Source organism: Fringilla coelebs (assembly GCF_963513975.1).
Source record: "Fringilla coelebs genome assembly, chromosome: 2".
Classification (NCBI taxonomy): domain Eukaryota; kingdom Metazoa; phylum Chordata; class Aves; order Passeriformes; family Fringillidae; genus Fringilla; species Fringilla coelebs.
Window position 1 is genome coordinate 35,197,863 of NC_140029.1, and position 18,102 is coordinate 35,215,964.

The 18,102-nt window shown below is 41.1% G+C and overlaps 1 protein-coding gene across 1 annotated transcript in view; it reads right to left on the reverse strand.

The window, feature by feature from the left end:
• Window positions 1-18,102, reverse strand: part of DHRSX (dehydrogenase/reductase X-linked) — a 162,296-nt gene that overhangs the window by 19,833 nt on the left and 124,361 nt on the right. Inside the window, exon 6 of the mRNA XM_084226572.1 lies at window positions 9,789-9,996. Coding sequence (XP_084082698.1) covers window positions 9,789-9,996 — 208 coding nt within the window. The remainder of the gene's footprint in view (window positions 1-9,788; window positions 9,997-18,102) is intronic.

Below are 18,102 nucleotides of genomic sequence, written 5' to 3' on the forward strand. Positions count from 1 at the left end.
AGAGATTAGGGTTCAGTGTATCTGTGCCAGCCTTAATCCACTTCCTGAGATAACAGGCATATAAAATAGGACACATGTGCCACAAACCTAAACCAGGCAAGAAAAATAGAAGGCCAGCCCCAGATCAAGGGGAACCTCTAAGGAGCAGGATCAGACATGTCTTACACGCTTTACAAAAGAACAGTACTCCACACAGAGGATATGAAATCAAATCAGATAATCCTTGGTAGAAGAACATGCAGTAAGATTCGGACTTGGATGCTTTTGTGCTCAGATCTTATTTACTTCTTTAGCAGGTTCTGATCAGCTACACTTGTATAAAGCCACTGATGATCTACCACAAACTTCGCAATGATGGAAGTCATCATTTCATGTGCAAAGGAAAATAGGGACCTAAGCTCTTGTTACTGGTTGTGAAGAGAAGTGTGATAACTGAACTCCTCTCTGAAAAATTACCAGGCTACATTCACAGCTTGGGCAGTCATAAAAATAGCCTTTGCAACTGGACAACGTACAGCCCTGATAGAAAAAACAAGTATACTGCCCCATAGTGTCCTTACTACATAATTTTTAGAATCAAAAAATAGTTTGGGTTGGAAGGGATCTTAAAGAACACCTAGTTCCAACACAACTTCCATGGACCAGGACACCTTCCACTACCCCAGGCTGCTCAGAGCACCATTCAGCCTGGCCTTGAACACTTCCAAGAATGAGGCATCCACAGCCTCTCTGGGCAACCTGTTCCAGCACATCACCACCCTCACAGCAAAGAATTCTTTCCAAACATCTGATCTAAATGTACTCTTTCAGTTTGAAGCCATTTTCCCTTTTCCTGTCACTACATGTCCTTGTAAAACAAAAAAGTGTCTGTCTGTCTTTCTTGGAAGCTCGCCTCTGATACTGGAACGCCACAGTTAGGTCACCACAGAGTTTTCCCTTTTCCAGGCTGAACTATCCTAATTGTCTTTGCCTTTCCTTGTAGGAGACATGTTCCATCCACTTAATCTTCCTGGAGTCCCTCCTCTGAACGCGCTCCAACAGCTCAGCGCACTTCCTGCGCTGGGAGCCCAGAGCTGGATGCAGCACTCCAGGTGGGAGGAACCCAAATATACTCACTGTCTGTATAAGCTTATTTTCAACACTCTGAGCTCCAAAAACAACAAGACAGCTTTATTCTTTCTACATTTTTAATCATCTTAGGATAGTATATGACAAGTGACAGACTGTAGAAGACTGAATTTTGCATCTTAAGCTTGGCAGGCAACAACACTGAGTAAGTCTCTTCCTGAGACACAGCCAGCCTCAGCACACTGCTGCTGGCTGCAGGGAGGTGACACGGCTGGGCTGGGGCTCACAGTGCCTCTCACAGCAAAGCCCTGGGAAAACAGGCCTGCCAGGCACACAGCACCAACTCTGGCCCCTGCTATTCATTCAAAAAGTAACAGATATGCTAAATTGAGTAAAATATTGTAAGTAAGGTAAGCTTGTAAGTTGGAGGTGGCTAGCTCCAATAATTTGATGAGCAATTAGGAGACATGGGGAGCAACTCAGTTTTTCAGACTGTGCCTGAGCATAGGACCAGCAGCAGCACCTCCTTCCTATTCCAGTGACAAAAAAGTAGGTCAGCACGATGGGCCAAATAAACACCACTATAAATCCCATCTCTGATAAGCTGCCCAAGTTCATTCTTGTTTTATTGCACATTGCTCTGGTTTCATCCAAATCCTTTTCTGCATATGTTCTGTGTTTCCTGCTGAGTGCTGGTCTGTGGCAATGTAACTTCTGTGGTTACTTTCCCTTTCCCCAGCACTGAGATGGCATGACACAGATGCAGTAATTTGTCCTGAAGAGACTCACAGACACAATTTATACAGAATGTTTAAATATGCAGTATTGTACACAAACCACTTGCTTTAGAGAGATTGTATTAATGATGGGTTTGAGCCACATCTTGGATCAGGTTCCTTCTAGAAAAAATGGGGACTAGAGGCACTAAACCAAAGGCCCTTCTGTGTTTACCGATTAAAATCCACTAAACCCCAAGTATTTAGCTCAGAACATAATGAGAACAAAAGTAACCTCTAGATCACATAGCATCTCAGTAGTCTTTCTAAAATGCAACACAGAAGTTTGTGGCTTGCAACCATAATCATTGTAGTCATTACTAAAGCCAGAGCTACTCATGTGACTTCTGAACTAAAAGTTGTCCTAGCTCACAAATTGGGTGTCAGATGATCCTGTTATGTTAAAAAAGTGTGTTTACTGTTTGCAGTTCATCCTCAGAGAGGAGATGGTGCTTGCTTCCCATGGCTCTGCCTTGTTACAAACATTAGGCTATTATAAATACACACAGGGAGTACACATAACTACCCATGTAAATGCATGGCGATATCTGCGTGATAAACTGTGGAGGCACACCATGAATTGTAAACACTTATGAGAAATGCATTTCATAAGTAACTGGGATTTCCTCACCCACAGCTGCTGTAGTGAAGGCACACAATAGATTATAAACATATATGAGAAATACATTTCATAAGTAACTGGGATTTCCTCATCTCTAGCTGCCCACGAGCACATTTCCCACTTACACGGGAAATGGTCTAACAGCTGAGAGCTGCCATTTGCAAAACCAGATTGATAGCAGATTACTTGTGCCCCAGATCTAAGATCAAACATTTACAGTTCCTATTCTCTCCTGTGCACATCCAAAATCCTACCACCTTCAGTTCATTAAAAAAAAACCCTAGAAAATTAACATCATGCACCTTTGGAAAGTATTCATCTTAACCAGCTTTATACAGCACAGACATCTACAGCTGAACTAGTCACCAGAGGACCCCTTTGTCATCCACAGGGATAAACTGCCACTTGAAGGACTTAATTCAGCTGTCCAGCTGTAGATATTTATCTTAGGATAAGACAGGTCCTTTAGCAGCGTCCACGAGGAAACCACACCTCTGATGCTGGCATTTATATTGCAGAGATTTATGAACCAGGAGATCTGTCAGAGGTGACTTCCAGGCATAAATGCCATAGACCTCTAGAAAAGGGGATATTTTCTGCTTCTTGGTAGAACATGACATTTTATGTCAACCTTTGAAAACTCAGGAAAACCACCAAAAATGGTGTCTGTGTAGTTCATGGAAGAATTTCCTTACTTCACACTGAAAGGTTTTTCAGTCTCCTTCAATGACTGGTAACTTACAAACTGTCATATTCATAGAGGGGGAAAGGAGGGCCTGTATATCTCCAAAATCTCCTAAAATTATATTTCACTGTAGGGGATAGGGTCTTTAGGCAATGGGCCTCTGCAATACAATTTTTTTTAGGGACACATTACTCACAAATAGCAAAGCAATGAGGAATTTAGATAGACCATATACATATATATGATTATGCAAATAAATGAATATATAGATTTTTTAACCTTTAATGTTTAACCTGAATATGCACTCCCCCCAACTTACTCTTCTGCATCTTTTTATTTTAATTCCAAACTGCTGCTCACTCATAAGCGAATTTGGAGGATTTTCCAAGGGAAACCAGTGCTCTTTCCCCTTAACTCTGTTTTCCAACTCATTCACATGGAAGTCAGAAACTGCCTGCAACTCCTGTTCCTACCCTTGCTGAATGGGTCATTTCATTGGGTCTGGGGTTGTTTCCTCTCTCTTTTGTTCTTTCTCTGAGAGATATACTGATGAGAAAGATTTGTGGCTGCTCCGTGTCCTGCTGCCGGTGAGTTCAAGTTTCCAAGTAAAGTTATATTACATGACCATTTTAAGCAACAGTGGCTGACTTAGTATTTCTCTGATGCATGAGGAAGAATTAAAGTAGTGTGATGCTATAACCCATAATTTAAAAGATTGTGCTAATGTTCCAGTGGAAATTTCAAGATTATCTAATTTCCCAATCTTTCAGGCTCTTTTTTGTGACCTTTACTTTAGAGACTTTGAGGAGACTTTCTTTTAAACTGAGAGGAATCAGTCCAGAGTCCCTGATATGTGTTTGATCCATAGCAAAATTATCCTCCTTTTTTGTGTTTTCTCCATTTTCAACAAGTCTGACTGGGAATAGATTACCACACAAAGGTATTAATCAAATACTTAGGAAAGTACTGCAAGGAATAGATTGATGGATGGAAAATGTCTTTCCTAACTAACTCTGTGGTTTCTGAATATGAAACCAGTTACAGATTACAGGATGATAGGTGCTGATGTGCTAACAGTGGTTAGGCTCATATATTTTCACAATTTCTTAACTGTTTACTTACTCTCACCCCAGTAAAGCAATGGAGGGACTATTTTTCCCACTCTTTTGGATATAAATTTAAATGCTTTCACATAAATAATCTTCCTGGGCTGTCAGGTTAAATCAGCAATCCTCTAACACGCCAGAGTTAAGGATAAACCCTCTCTTACACAGTAAGACACAGAGCTTCTGATATTTCAGTTGCTTACTGAAATGTCCAAAACAATTTCACACAGTGCAAGCATGGGTTTTCATGTAGCGCACAGTGCAGCTTTAAATTTCCTTTAGACCATTTCCTGGGCTAAAAAGGGTGAATCCTGTAGGCAATATTAGACATAGGGACAGTTTTCCTGCACGATGAGGAATTTTAAAAGAGGGAAGACAATCTTCCCATTTCACACAAAAGGATTCTTATTTTAATTACACAACTAAAACTGCAGGACAGTACGTGAGATGTATCTCTGTGCACACTACTTCATTTTTTGCTTGTTCCATGACTGTGTTTCAGCCTGTTCCAACTGGCACCCTTCAAGAGGAAGCTTGGGTGTGGTTTGGGGATAAATCACAGCAGGAGCTGCTCCAAATAAGTTATAAACAAGAACTTCAACATCCTTGACTCGCTGTGATGCACTGTGACATAATCCTACCCATTTTGTACTGTCCTCTACAGCAACTGTACACTCCTTTGTGTGCCATACACTGAGGCAAGCAACACAAATCCTTCATTTTCCTGCCATCAAAACACCCTGTCACAACTCTCAACATGTCCCTTCAAATAAATATTTTTACCACTTAGACCTTAGAAAACGTGCAGAAAAATAGTGATATCTTGGGATGCAGGGGGGGTCACAGGTTCAGTGGGGGTTCAGACCAGGGTCCAATGCCATTTATGTGTGCCCTGAGGGCCAGCCTACCTTAGAGGGGTCTGATCTGACTGGGAGCAGGCACACAGGGCTCTGTGTTCAGAAGGCTTTGTGCTCAGCAGTTACAAAAAATAAAGCAGCCAAGCTCCATCCACATACCCCATAACAGGCAGGACCTGGATACTTAACCAAGTCCAGTAGTTAACATGAAGGGAAAAAACCCCAGATCATCAGGATTTGGGAATTAAACAGGAGATTATTTACTAGCCTTCTCAGGATGGTTTCCTCATCTTTCCCTCTAGAATAGTTCTATGGCTGTACAAATAATAAAATACTTAATAGATGGAAAAAAGACACCTATGGCTCTGAAAGCTTAAATCCCTGTACCAATGTGTACAAAAATGGTATCTGCTGAAAGACCAGTGTTACTGGATTCAAGCAGACTGTTTTCTTCTCTATGTTTTTGACCAGAAAAACCTTTTGTAAAAATTAACTGCAAATTATACGTTTCTGCAAGTTTTCATTTTTGTGAGAAAGGCCCAGATTAGCTTTATGTGAAGACCACACACTCTCATGCACAGAAAATGTTGATGCTGATGAATTGCTGCGTTCAGCTGTGGGATTTAATTACTCTCATTCTCTTACAGCTGGTGTTATTGTGTGGTGATGTGTTTGTCTTCTGACACCTGGGGGGTAGGATGAAATAAATTTACTATACTCACAGTGCCAAAGGGACAGTTTGAATAAGAAATGCTGCAATAAGACCTGCATGACTATGTCCTCTGGCACGAATGATGAAGCCAGGTCCTTTAGATCTTGTTTTCTAGACTTGCTTACTGACTGGAAGCATTTTTTAAAAAACGTCATAGGAAAATTATAGTAATGTTAAGCCTATTTTGACAAGGTGAAGGAAATGAATTAGTTTATATTGACTGGTATCTATCTAGCCCATGTTCCTGAAGCCTTTCCCTTCATTTTTACAGGCTGGCAGGGTCACTAATCCTACTCATTTTCAGTTTGTCAGTCAATAATCACTTATCTGGCACTCTGTCTTTGGAAATGACAGCTGAGACAGGATCTGATGCAAAGCCTTCCTTCCACAATGCCTTCCTAAATACCAATCTGAGCTGGCTGAAAGGACCAAATACTCTATATCTGGTAATGACATGTTCACCAAGCTTGTCATAAACAAGGTTTTGGGGAGCTTTACAACACTGCTACCTGTCAAATGTCTCTACTTAGATGCCATAATGAAGTCATATGAAGCAGAACAGTCCCTGTTATTGGACATTAATGAGAGTCAACTTTTTTGTTTTGCTCTAAGGCGTTTTAATTGTATCACAAACAGAGACCATCTGGTTTAAGAATGAATATTCAGTATCCGCTGCAGATGCAGAAATATTTGGGAGGGAAATGGTACTTCCTGGTTTCCAGCTTGCACAGTACCCAATACTAAAGCTGGTGTGTTGCACACTTAGCTAAATTGCAGTTTGATGCTCAGTTAATGACTTTATAACTTATTTCTATCTCATTAATTAGTTAGTGTTTATTAGTTTGGACTTTACAAAAGGAAGACGAATTTTTGTTAAAAATTACTAAAGGATGATATACTTCATTGCATTCTTCAGAGGACTGTGTCAGCTCATCAGGCTTTATTTACCATAGGGATAGAATTACCATAGTCATAGGGATAGATTTTTTTTTTAGTAATAAACATAATTTTTCTCTTATGTGAAAGGTGCAGTCCATGTTTATGAAAAATACAGAGAAAACATTTGCAAGTGCAAATTTAGAGTACCACAGCAGACAATAACTTTTCTGAGAAAGAATGAAAATGTCACTTCTAAAGGGCAGGCACCAATTTCAGCAAATTTTATGGCTGCCACCAGAACCTTTAGTTTGGCCTATCTTATTCCTACAAAAATGCCTTTCACTGCAACCTGTGGGGGCAAAACCACCAAACTGATTTGGCCAAGACCTTTCTGAGCCATGTATAAAGTCTAGGAGATAATGTTTTGCAATTTTAAGAAAATCAAGCCGTTAATACTTTGAGTAACTTATGTATATGTATCATGGCCTATTTACGAGACTGTAAGTCTACTCATTTAAGTACCTAAATATCTTGAGGCAGCTCCAAGGTGGATGTTGAGCCCACAGCCTTGTCTGCCACACTGAGCTGCCTCAAACATGAGCAGCCCAGGGAAGGTGGGGGCCAGGCTGCAAGCCCTAAGAGGTATTTAACTTGAACATGACTGGCACCAGTGCTGGCAGAAGTGCATTGAAAAGTGGTGGGGGCTCTGCCAGTTTATTTGGAATTAAATCAAACAAGATGTTGACTCTCTCCTGAGGGAATGCAATGTGATGCATTTCCTCACTGAAGCTCTCTGGGCTGTGCTGGCTCTCAAGAGTGCCATGTTGCAGTGAGTGAAGCAATTTCCAGCACACATTTAGAACCCATGCTGGAATACTTCAGGGTGACAATAGTTAGGTAAGTCAATATGATTAGAGACCTATCACCTCATTTTCACTGCATTACTTCCATAATCCTAGAAGGAAGATTCATATAAGTGCTCAGGAACAAAATTCCAGGGGAGAAAAAAATCCATACTACCAACTATCAGCTAATATTACCAGACAGCTGAATTTTCTTGTATTTGCTTTCTTACTTTTCTCAGGGGGAATTTACCTAATGCAGAGACCAACACAAGACTGACACAGGCTTGAATGTTGAATACTACAGCCCTCAGTAGAGCACTATTAAAATTGCCAGGCAGGCTTTCAGTGTGAGCTTGCTGTGGAGCTAAAGATCTCCTTGTGATGCCCACCAGGGTGCTCCTCTGGGGTGAAGCACTCACAAACTTAGATATATCCTAAGCAATAAGCAAAGTGCAGAAGTTGGAGCTGTAGCTCAGAGGTCTAAGGGAGGATGGGAAGAGAGAAAGTAAGAATTTCCCTCTCCTCTGGCTTTTGGGAAAAGCACATCGAGTGTTAGACAAAAATGGGAAAATCTCAATCTCAATAACTGAAGCATTCAGATATCCAAAGCTGAGGTTATTCTGACTCAGAAAGCAATTGATACATTTGCTTTTCAGGCAGTACAGGCATCACAATTCCATACAGACCAGTATGTCTCTCTGTCACCTATTTCAAGGCAGAATTTCTTTTGAGCAGTATCACATCCAAAGAAGAAAGAAATGATCTAGAACTGTCAGTGGCAGGGTCGTTAGAGTTGTAAGAATGGGAATCCCTCTTGTGATAAATCATTTTAAATGTTCAATAACATCCAATTCAGTGTCTAAACATCACCAGTATAATACAAAATTGTCTCCTGGGCAGATCAATAAAACTGGGAGGGATTGAGAGCTGCAAAAAACAAGAGACTTGAAACTCACTCTCAGATACAATTCCTCACTCCAGAGGAATTTCTAAGCATAACCTAAAAATCTACGTGAAACTTTTATATTGGGAAGGTGAAGTGAGTCCAATGAAAAAAACACTGCCACCCAAGACTGATATTTAAAATGGGAATCACAAGAGGGAAAACAGGTTTTAGTACACGGTTTGGCAAAGCTGCAGTCTGCTTCTTAAAGAATGCATTACAGATTATGAGCATTCTTATTACAATTTTATTGCAATATTCAAGGTGCATTCAGAAGAATGTATTTTTTTTTAAATATGGGTTTATTTGTTTGCATCTTATTTTACAGTCACTCTTCCAGCCTCCAGTTCATTTCTAAAATGAAAGCAACTGATATTTCCATATCAAAGTTTAAAATTAATTTGCTTTGTGGGACATGCTCCTTGATGTCAAATACTTCATTTGAATTAGAACATTTAATTTTCTCTAATGGAATCAGGTTCCATTTACTTAAACCAAAACTACTTTCTGAAAGAGCTATAAGCAGTACATTTTCTCAGCACAAGCCCTTCAAAGGCCTGTGTGCATGAGGAGATTTCACCTACACAGCTAAACTGATTTCAGCTTAATCTACTTATACCCCTTCAAAACATTGCCCATAACTGAGTCTGCCCCGCTTCGGGATCCATTTTATTAAACAGCTTTTTTTTTTCCCTAGTGCAGATCAGGATTGGATAATAAAAAAGTCAAGTACCATTACAAGTGTGTGTTAGAATGAAAAACCTAATTAAAAATTGTCCCACCTCACTGAGCACAAGTGTCTGGACCTCACATCCTGGAGCACAGCCACCTCCCACTGCCACTTTTGCACAACTTTCTTCTTCCCTTTGCCCTCCTCTCTGTAACATGTTGTGTGCATGCAGACCATGCCAGATCATGTCTGCTTCTCTTCAAGAGAATGAACCAGTCATTTCTGAGGAACACTTTGCATATTCTGGCTGCATGTTAGGGTGATGTCCTGCCCCCATGCACGCACAGAAGCACGTGGATAGATCGGGGCAGAGATTACCAGTCCATAGGCAAGGACTGTGAAAGGCATTCCCTTTCCCTACTCTGACAGCTTGCTCCCTCCATTTAAAATAAATGTTTGTTTGCTGGAAAGCCTGTCTTTATTGATTTTGTACATCTCATCAGCACAGAGAAATGCAATAAATGCCACACACTATTATAAACTCGGAAACACCTTCAGCTCCAGGCCAGCTGCAGATTTCACAATGCAGGGGCACAGCAACAAAATTATTTAAAAAACTGAATACCTTGAAAAATAGCCAGGCTGTCATCCATTTGACCACTTTCACAACCCAAAAGACATGCTTGTAGAGCTCAGTATTCACTACTCCAGGGTCTACTACATTAGCAGTCACATGGCTTCCATTTGCAGTCAGAAGATGCTGTAGTCGATAGGTAAATAACACAAGGGCAAGTTTGCTTTGGGCATAGGCTCCATGGGGTGAATACGAACATCTGTACACAGGAGAGAAGAAGAGAGGGAGATGCATGTAAAAATAACCAGAAGGAGAACAGAATTGCACAAACATCAAATGTACCACATTTTGCAATATCCAGGTATACACTGAGTCGTCACAAGAAACAGCTTATCACTGGCAGGCGTGTTGTTTACTCGGGTTCTGGTGATTATTCCATCAGACACCAAGTCTTATTTATAGCAGGGAGAAATATTAAAATAAAATTACACAATACCTGCCAGAATCTCTCTGTCAGACTCTTTAAACCAGAAATGCTGAGGCATCAATCTCTAGGGCTATCATCACCTGGAGGCCCTTAAACTTCTCTCCCCTCTTTCACTCTGCTCTTTCCAAACATACATACTCCATTCCCAGTTAAATCCATGACTGATCATACTACTTCTTGTTGCTATTATTATTTTTACTGCATCAGAACCTACTAGTTGAAGGCTCCTGTGTTGGGAACAGTACAGAGGAGTAAGGTACTCATTGCAGCTGCCCTGGTCACCCACCAAATTGTGCACAGCTAAGAGATGGATAAAAAGATAGGGCAATGAGGACAGCTGCAAGTGTAACCACAGTTTACAGGCCCTACACAGCCTTTAAAGCACAGATGGCTGGCAGGATCTGTGCCTAAGAGGTATGACAAAGGCACACAAATTCCAGAAGTCACAGCAAAACATTACCTGTTGAGACTCCTGCGTACCTCTTTCATCTGGACGTCAAATGTGCCTTTCTTTCAAAGTCAAGCTTTCTAGGAACTGCTGAGTTGAGTTTCATTGCATGCAGGCAGCAGTACTTTGTTTTTTTCTTTTTTTCTTTTTTAATAAGCAGGCTATTTTCAGGCAAATTAGCAGGTATGTCACTTAAAATGCTCTTCCTGACTGAGGCCTCAGCACCACTTCCACAAATTCCTATGCCATAACAATTCATGCCTGTAATTACCCCAGCCTCTCATCTAACCTTTTTTGTGCTAAGCAGAACCAAAGGTAAATGGTGGCATTACAGACAGCTCGGAGGCAAAGCAGGCAGGAGCCTAAAGCAGCAGGCTCCTGGGAGCAGGGGAACCGCTCCAGCCCCCATCCACTTTGCCTCTGCCAAGGCCTGGGGAAGTGATGCTGCTGCAGCTGCTGCCCATGTGGAATCAGGGTTCAGGGTCCACGCGGCAGCAGAACCTTAACCTGTTGGTGAAAGGTGATAAAGGGGCTCCCCAGGAACAGAACTCTCTTTCCTCGTTCCTTCCTTTCCCCTAGATGTTGTCCTATCTCAGTGGTGGCAGCAGCTACAGCTCTGTCCTCTACACCTTCACCCTAAGTGCAAGAAATGTCCAGACTAGGGATGTCCTTACTCTGCAGGAAATCCTGCCTGCGATTTCTGTGGCTGTTACTACATGCAAGTTTTTTATTTTGAATGAATAATAAACATATGAATTCATTTTGTTATCTCATTCTTGTTAAATATCTTATTTGTAATATCCTGTGCACTTCATCACAGAGAGCCCTGGATGTTAAGAATCAGGCTGACTCTCTGCAGAGGTATAAGGCTACTGTAGCAATTTAACTGTCCACCTTATCTGCAAGGACTCAGAAACTTGGAGACACCACAGTAAATAATACAGCTTAGCCACAGGAAGTAAAAGACAACAACAGACCACAACACCGAACCTCCAGTGCATCTCTTTTTTTTTTTTTTTTTAACTCTTTTTTTGTACAAGAAAATCACAAGCAGTCTACAAAACCATGATATGGATTGAGAACCAAAAAGGACAGCTGATCACAGGTGGCCCTTGCACCAACCAACGGCCTCAGCTGCACCATGCTGGATAACATACCTTCATTATCATAAGGATAGCACCTGCACCTTTGGGCAAAACGGGCTATTTAAAGAGTAAAGAACAATCACTGCATGAATATAAAAGTGACTTGGTATTAGTCAGGAAATTGCAGTTACATTTTAAATTCAGTAACGTCCATGCTCTGATCTGAGACGCTCAAAATGTCACCTTATGCTTCATGCATATTCCAACCCCTTTAACTTGAAGGACCAGATCCTCAGCTGCTACAAGCTTCTCCTGTGCACAGCCACGTGGGGCAGAGCTCACACTACCCATGGGAAGCAGCATTCATCCCCAGCCGCCTCCGGCAGCCAGCTGGCAGCTCCCCCTGGCACTCCTCCATCAGCACCACCATTCCCCACGGAACGCAAGCTGGGCACGGGACAGGCTCCGCGCTGAACCAGAGGGATCTTGTCGGGCAAGGGAAGCAGAGCTGGGGACTACTCTGACTTGTTCTGCCTGGGTCTAGTCGGGCCTTCAGTAATCTTCAGATGCCAGGCAGGAGGACGCTGAACGCTCCCCATGACTTCCCATTCCCACATTTTTTGCGAGTGCTGTTTTGACTTACCTTGTGGCAATGAAGCATGAACTACAAGGGCTGGATCCTCCAAAGCCTTGCATTTTGCATAGGTATGTATGTCAGAGATACATAGCTGCTGAGAAGATATAAAAGCCACCCAATCAATGAGGAAGCCTTTTATATCCCAGTGCAGAGATGCAAATGATCTGCAAGGCAGCCAGGAATCAGACTTCAATAAAATAATATAGATATGAAGAATATAAAATTAGATACACAGAGCAAAAACTTTTGGCAGAGGCTCTGCAATGATTAGCTTCTCTCTTCCCAATTTCTCTGTGTGTGTTTTTTGCTTTCCAGGAGTCTGACATCAGTGGACTACATAAGATAGAGGAATAACACGACACAGAACTGATGAGGATTTCTGTTAAAAAACTGGTTTTTGTCAGACGCCATTTTATTAGAATCACGTTGTTTAAATGCCACATTGAAAAAATAAATCAACACTGGTTATTTTGACTTCATTACATCCAGTGTTGACTTTATGTATCAGAAAAATAGGCACCTGAACTTACACGACGATCCTGTCTCCTAAGTGCACACATGTGGAATCACAGAAGGGTGTGGTTTGGAGTTTAAAGAACACCTAATTCCTCTAACCTACCATAAGAAGAGACATCATTCCACTTGATGAGATTTCTCTAAGTCCCATCCAACCTGGCTTTGAATGGATGGGGCATCCACACTGTCTCTGGACAGCCAATTCTGTGCCTCACCATCCCCATCATAAAAATTTCTTTCTTTTGTCCAATCTCAATCTACCCTCTTTTAGTTTAAAACCATAAAATGTATTCTTTTTACACATGGAATTACCTGTCTTTAAAGCCTGTGCATCTAAAGTCTCTCTTGGTACTTTATGCTCCATATGCACATTTTTTATAATGAATAAAAGTATAATTGCATACTAAGTAAAATAATATTGACATTATGCATTTCTACATTTTCTGAAGGTTCTAAAATCTTTCTGAAATCAGAGTGCATACAAGAGGCAAACCATCCAAGCAGAGCCCAGCTTACCAGCAAACTGTGCTAGCAGAGCAGAGCACACAAGGTGCCTGTGATGGCTGGACTTTTGCTGCTGTGAGAACACAGTGCTTTACAGCCTGGCAGGCAGACTCTTCAGCAGAGAAACTCTGCCTCCTAACCAGCCAGGCAAAAGACTGATAGCTCCAGCTCCCAGTGGTACATGTGGGTGCTGGTCAGCCAGCTAGGGAGATAAGGAGGCTCTGGTGTTCAATGCCCAGGGATCCATCCCAATAAATACTGCCCACCCAGCTTGGGCGATGCCAGACAGCACATGCTGGGGTATGGCAAGCCTGTACACAGCCAGCATCTAGGAAAAGTGGAGCAAGGACTTGGTGGGAAGAAGTTCAGTGGGAAAGGACAGCATGCCTGGCATCAGTAGCTTGGAGAAGGTCATGCTCACTCCCTTGTTTCAGCAGGGCTCACTGTGGACCACTCTCACTACCACAGAAAACAGCGGCATGCCCCAGAGGATGCCCCTCCATAGCATTTTGCTGTCAATGCTGCTAAAACAGGGCAATACACAACTCACTAAATGAAAAGTACAGGAGGAGTTAAAGCAGGCAGAATTTAATTTGCTGCTTTGAAATCTCTCTAAGAGAGCACCAATACACAAAACCTTCTTCCTTTACAAATGTTTTATGGATTCTACACTGATGAATAAGGGGTCAGGTTAAAGCAGGTTCTGCATTTTGTGTCCAAATATTTTTTTAGCAGTTCTTACTTCTGGCTTAAGATTTTTTTCAATATAAGCTACAAGTTTGACTTACTACTACAAAAATTCAGGAGGAGAAAAGAAAGGGATTGTTTGAATTTTTGCAAGAAGAAAATAAGTAGGTATTCCATTCTGGAGTGAGTGCCTTGAGGTTTGCTAATTTTTTTTTTCTTCTTCTTTTTCTTCTCTTTTTCTTTTTTCCACCAGAAGCTGATTAGCTGATTTTGCCACTTATCTCTGTGGTGCTGCCTCCAGCAGCACTGTCCCTATGGAATGTATTTTCAAAAAGTAATGAGAAGCCAAATTTCAAACTGAAGCCTGCAGTGGCTAATTAGGTGTTTAAATATGGACTCAGCTGCTATCCCAGTTTGAAAACTGAAATAATGTTTAGCACATCTCTTGGCAGTCTTTCTTGTTTCTCCTCAGGCTGGCTTTAGTTAGTCTGTTTTCTACAGCCGTCCTCCACTTAAGTCAAATGATCCCATGTTTAGTAAAGAGCATTAAGTGAGGCCAGGGTACCCACTGAGCAACAGGGGATGCTGTGCTGCTCAGCACAGATCACTTCCTTCCCCCTCCTGTGCACGGGGCTCTCTTGCTGCTGTCAGCTTTGCCCCCCTCACTGAGGGCTCCTTTCCAGGTGCACACACCTAACAGACATCACGGACTCACGGACAGCACCCTGTGCCCTGCCACAGCTTGCTTCAGCAGAAGGCTCAGAGGAGCTGTGACCATCCTGACTGGCACACAGATCAGTTTAATCCAGCCACTGAAGCTTTCCTGAAGTGAGCCTTTCACAACTGTCTTGCACATCAGTCTCCTTTCACCCATCACCGCTCCCCAATTCCCAGGGTGTTAATTTACCTGCAGGGCAGAGTGCACCCAGATCAAACTGCAGAGAGCCCAGCTGCTGTGTGCTCTATTAAAAGACAAGTGATGCAAAACGTGGCTGACATGCTGGGCTTTTTAATGAAAGGCCACACAAAATTTCAATATATGCCTTGGGATGAATCAGGGAATTAAGCAAAACACAGGCTTGCTGTATTAAAATGACTAAAGCTTCCTAATGATTTATGTATTAATCTTGCAATACATCATCACCATTGCTTAGTCAAGACTATAAAAGTCTATTATTAAACACTCATGAAGCTTTCACAGTCTTAAATTTTCTTTCTTCAGGGAATGTAGCACAAGATTTTTCAAGTTTTCATAGATTTTGCAACTTATTTTGAAGCAGCTAGAGAAATATATTGGAAAATAAACATCTTTACTGTTATCATAAACAGTTTCTTTTTCTTCTCTTATGAAAAAGCTTGAGTCCTAAATATTGTTTATTAGATTAAAGCAGGCTTCCTGGCAGTACTACATATATTTATCCTGTGAACACATTTTCTGAGTCTCATTAATTGTGATTTTTTGTCAATTAAAACCAACCAATCAAATAAACAAAAAACACATTAAAAACAAAACAAAACAAAAAAAGCCCAACAAACCAAAACCAGCAAACAGAAATACAGACAAGGAGAAAAGACCAAGCTGGAGAAACTAGAATAAATATATTACCACTGACAACCAGTACTTTACCAATTGAAAGAAAGAAGCATATACATTAGTAAAACAAATCTAACATCTAATGTATTAACTTATCTACTTTTGAGATGTTGCTGCAGTTATGTCTTGTACAGCAGCTGTCCTGTTACCAACTACTACTATAGGCTATTGCACAGTCATTCATGTACTACTGGGCATTTTGTGTGACCCTGAGCAACTTATGTACTTCTTCATGTACATTTCTTCAATATATGAGATGAATAACTTTAAAAAATCAATTGTGACAGTATACATACAAGATTTAAGGTGGCTGAAGCATAAACCTTGAGTGAATAAAGAAGGCAGTGTTAGGGACTCCTGAAGAGCCCTCATGACCCTGTGATGAACTTGTTCAAAAGGAAGACTACCAGAACAATACATGAAATTAGTGGTTCTACACAAGGTAAAAAGGAAATCCTTTATGTCCTAATTTGTGGCATGGCGGTTACTTAGGCAGTCACAGGCCAGTGGCAGAGAAATCCATCTTGCCTTTCATTCCTCTTCCTGCAGTGAGCTCTTTAGTTCCACATGTTGCTCACACACAGCTCTGGACAAATCCAGGCTTTGGCTGGCATCTTTCAACTGTAGGAAAATAACATTTTTCTTCCTAAAATTAGAATATAAGGGTAAAAGCCCAGAGCTGGGAAATACTCTCTCTCTCTAACAGGCAAAATGTTGGTGATGGTCTCAGTAACTGGTATCTCAGCAGATCAGTGACTCCTGCTTTGTGCTTAACCCTCAATTCAGTAGAAGCCCCAAGCTGGAAGCTGGGTGGTGTTTTGGGTTTTGTTTCTTCTTTAAAGCCATGCTTCCCAGCTTCCAGCGCTTCACTGCATAAATACATAGCATTCAGTGACTAGCCCCTTCTAATAGCCTTTAGGAAAGGCAGAGGGAACAAAAATTACCTTACTGTCTCTTGAGGACTACATTTAGTAAAGAAACGTAGAATGTCTTTATTTTAAAATCATTTATGAAAAGCAAAAAAAGCCAGGGCTTGTCATCCAGGGTGTTACTGTCATCCAGATGGAATCAGAGCATCATTTTTCATTTGGCTGATCCCTGCTCCTAATGGCAGGAGGTGAGATGCTGAGAGCTATTCTGATCTACTGAGATTGGCTGTGTGCATCTCAGTTGCTGTATGCTCAGCATAGCTCTCAAATGCATATAACATGAATTCAAAGGCTGCTCTTAAAGTCTCACCAGAATCAGTACCTTTAAAAAGTCAAAATTTTCTGTTTGTGTACAGTTGGTGTTAATTTCAAATGTTTTGGATTATTTTAAATATCAATGTCAAATTCAAGTTATAATTACTGTACCTCCATTCTTCCAGGAAATATATGTCTTTATTTAGAATGATATAAATTGCCACTTTTCTACAGTCAGTGCATTTGGTGCAGTGTAAAGTATGTGCTAACAGCTGAAGTGGTGTTTGACCATAATAGTATCCCTTCATTCAATTAAAAATCTCCATTAAACAAATGAATGAGTAAATACATTAAAGGAAGCAAGGGTTTCCATTGCTTTACCCAAGAAAAAGATCACGGCTTCAAGACCTACATTCTGGGTCTGCACTACCCTTTTGAGGGATGGGGAAACAACAAGGACACATATCTTTTCACATTATCTCATGGGTGATCTGGATCTCAGGTTATTGGAGATTGTCACACATCTTGTAAGGTTATCTATAGGATTATAAATGGGGGGAGGTACTCTCCACCCACTTATGGAAAGCTTCCTACCCCTCCTGCAATAGACCTTTTAAGTTGAAGGAAGTAATGGGGGGGTTTTATGGTTTCTTTGCTTACACCAGAATGCACACAGGACCACAAAATCCTCAGCAGTAACTTGAACAATCCTAGATATTCTTAAAAAGCATCTTGAAACTGGTGTAGACTTTTGCAGATTAGCTGCAAGATCTGAGCTTTTCATTCAGGGACTCAAAAGGAACTGCAGGGTCTGAATAAGCACAATGAGGTGCTGCCATTTCAGATCCAGCACAGTGCACCTACTGTGCCTGGCAGATTTACAGTAGACTATGTTGGTGTGTATGCAAAGATAATTTAATGTTTAATTGTGATGGGCTCAACCCACTGCACAGCCTTGGCTTTAAGGAGGAGCTGAATGTATTCTGCAAGAGCAAATATTAACCACACTGAAGGTCTGGTCTGTCTTACCAGAGGAAATGTGCTTGCAAAATAGTTTTCCCATTGAGATATCTATAACTATTGTGCAGAAAATGCTATGTCACCAATCTTTGTTTACAGGAATAACAAAAAATTAGCAAGTCTGGCACAACATACTTTTGGAAATAAGTTTCTGCTTGTTGAAAAAATTTAACAACTTCTGCTTTTTAGAAGTTTTCTTATGG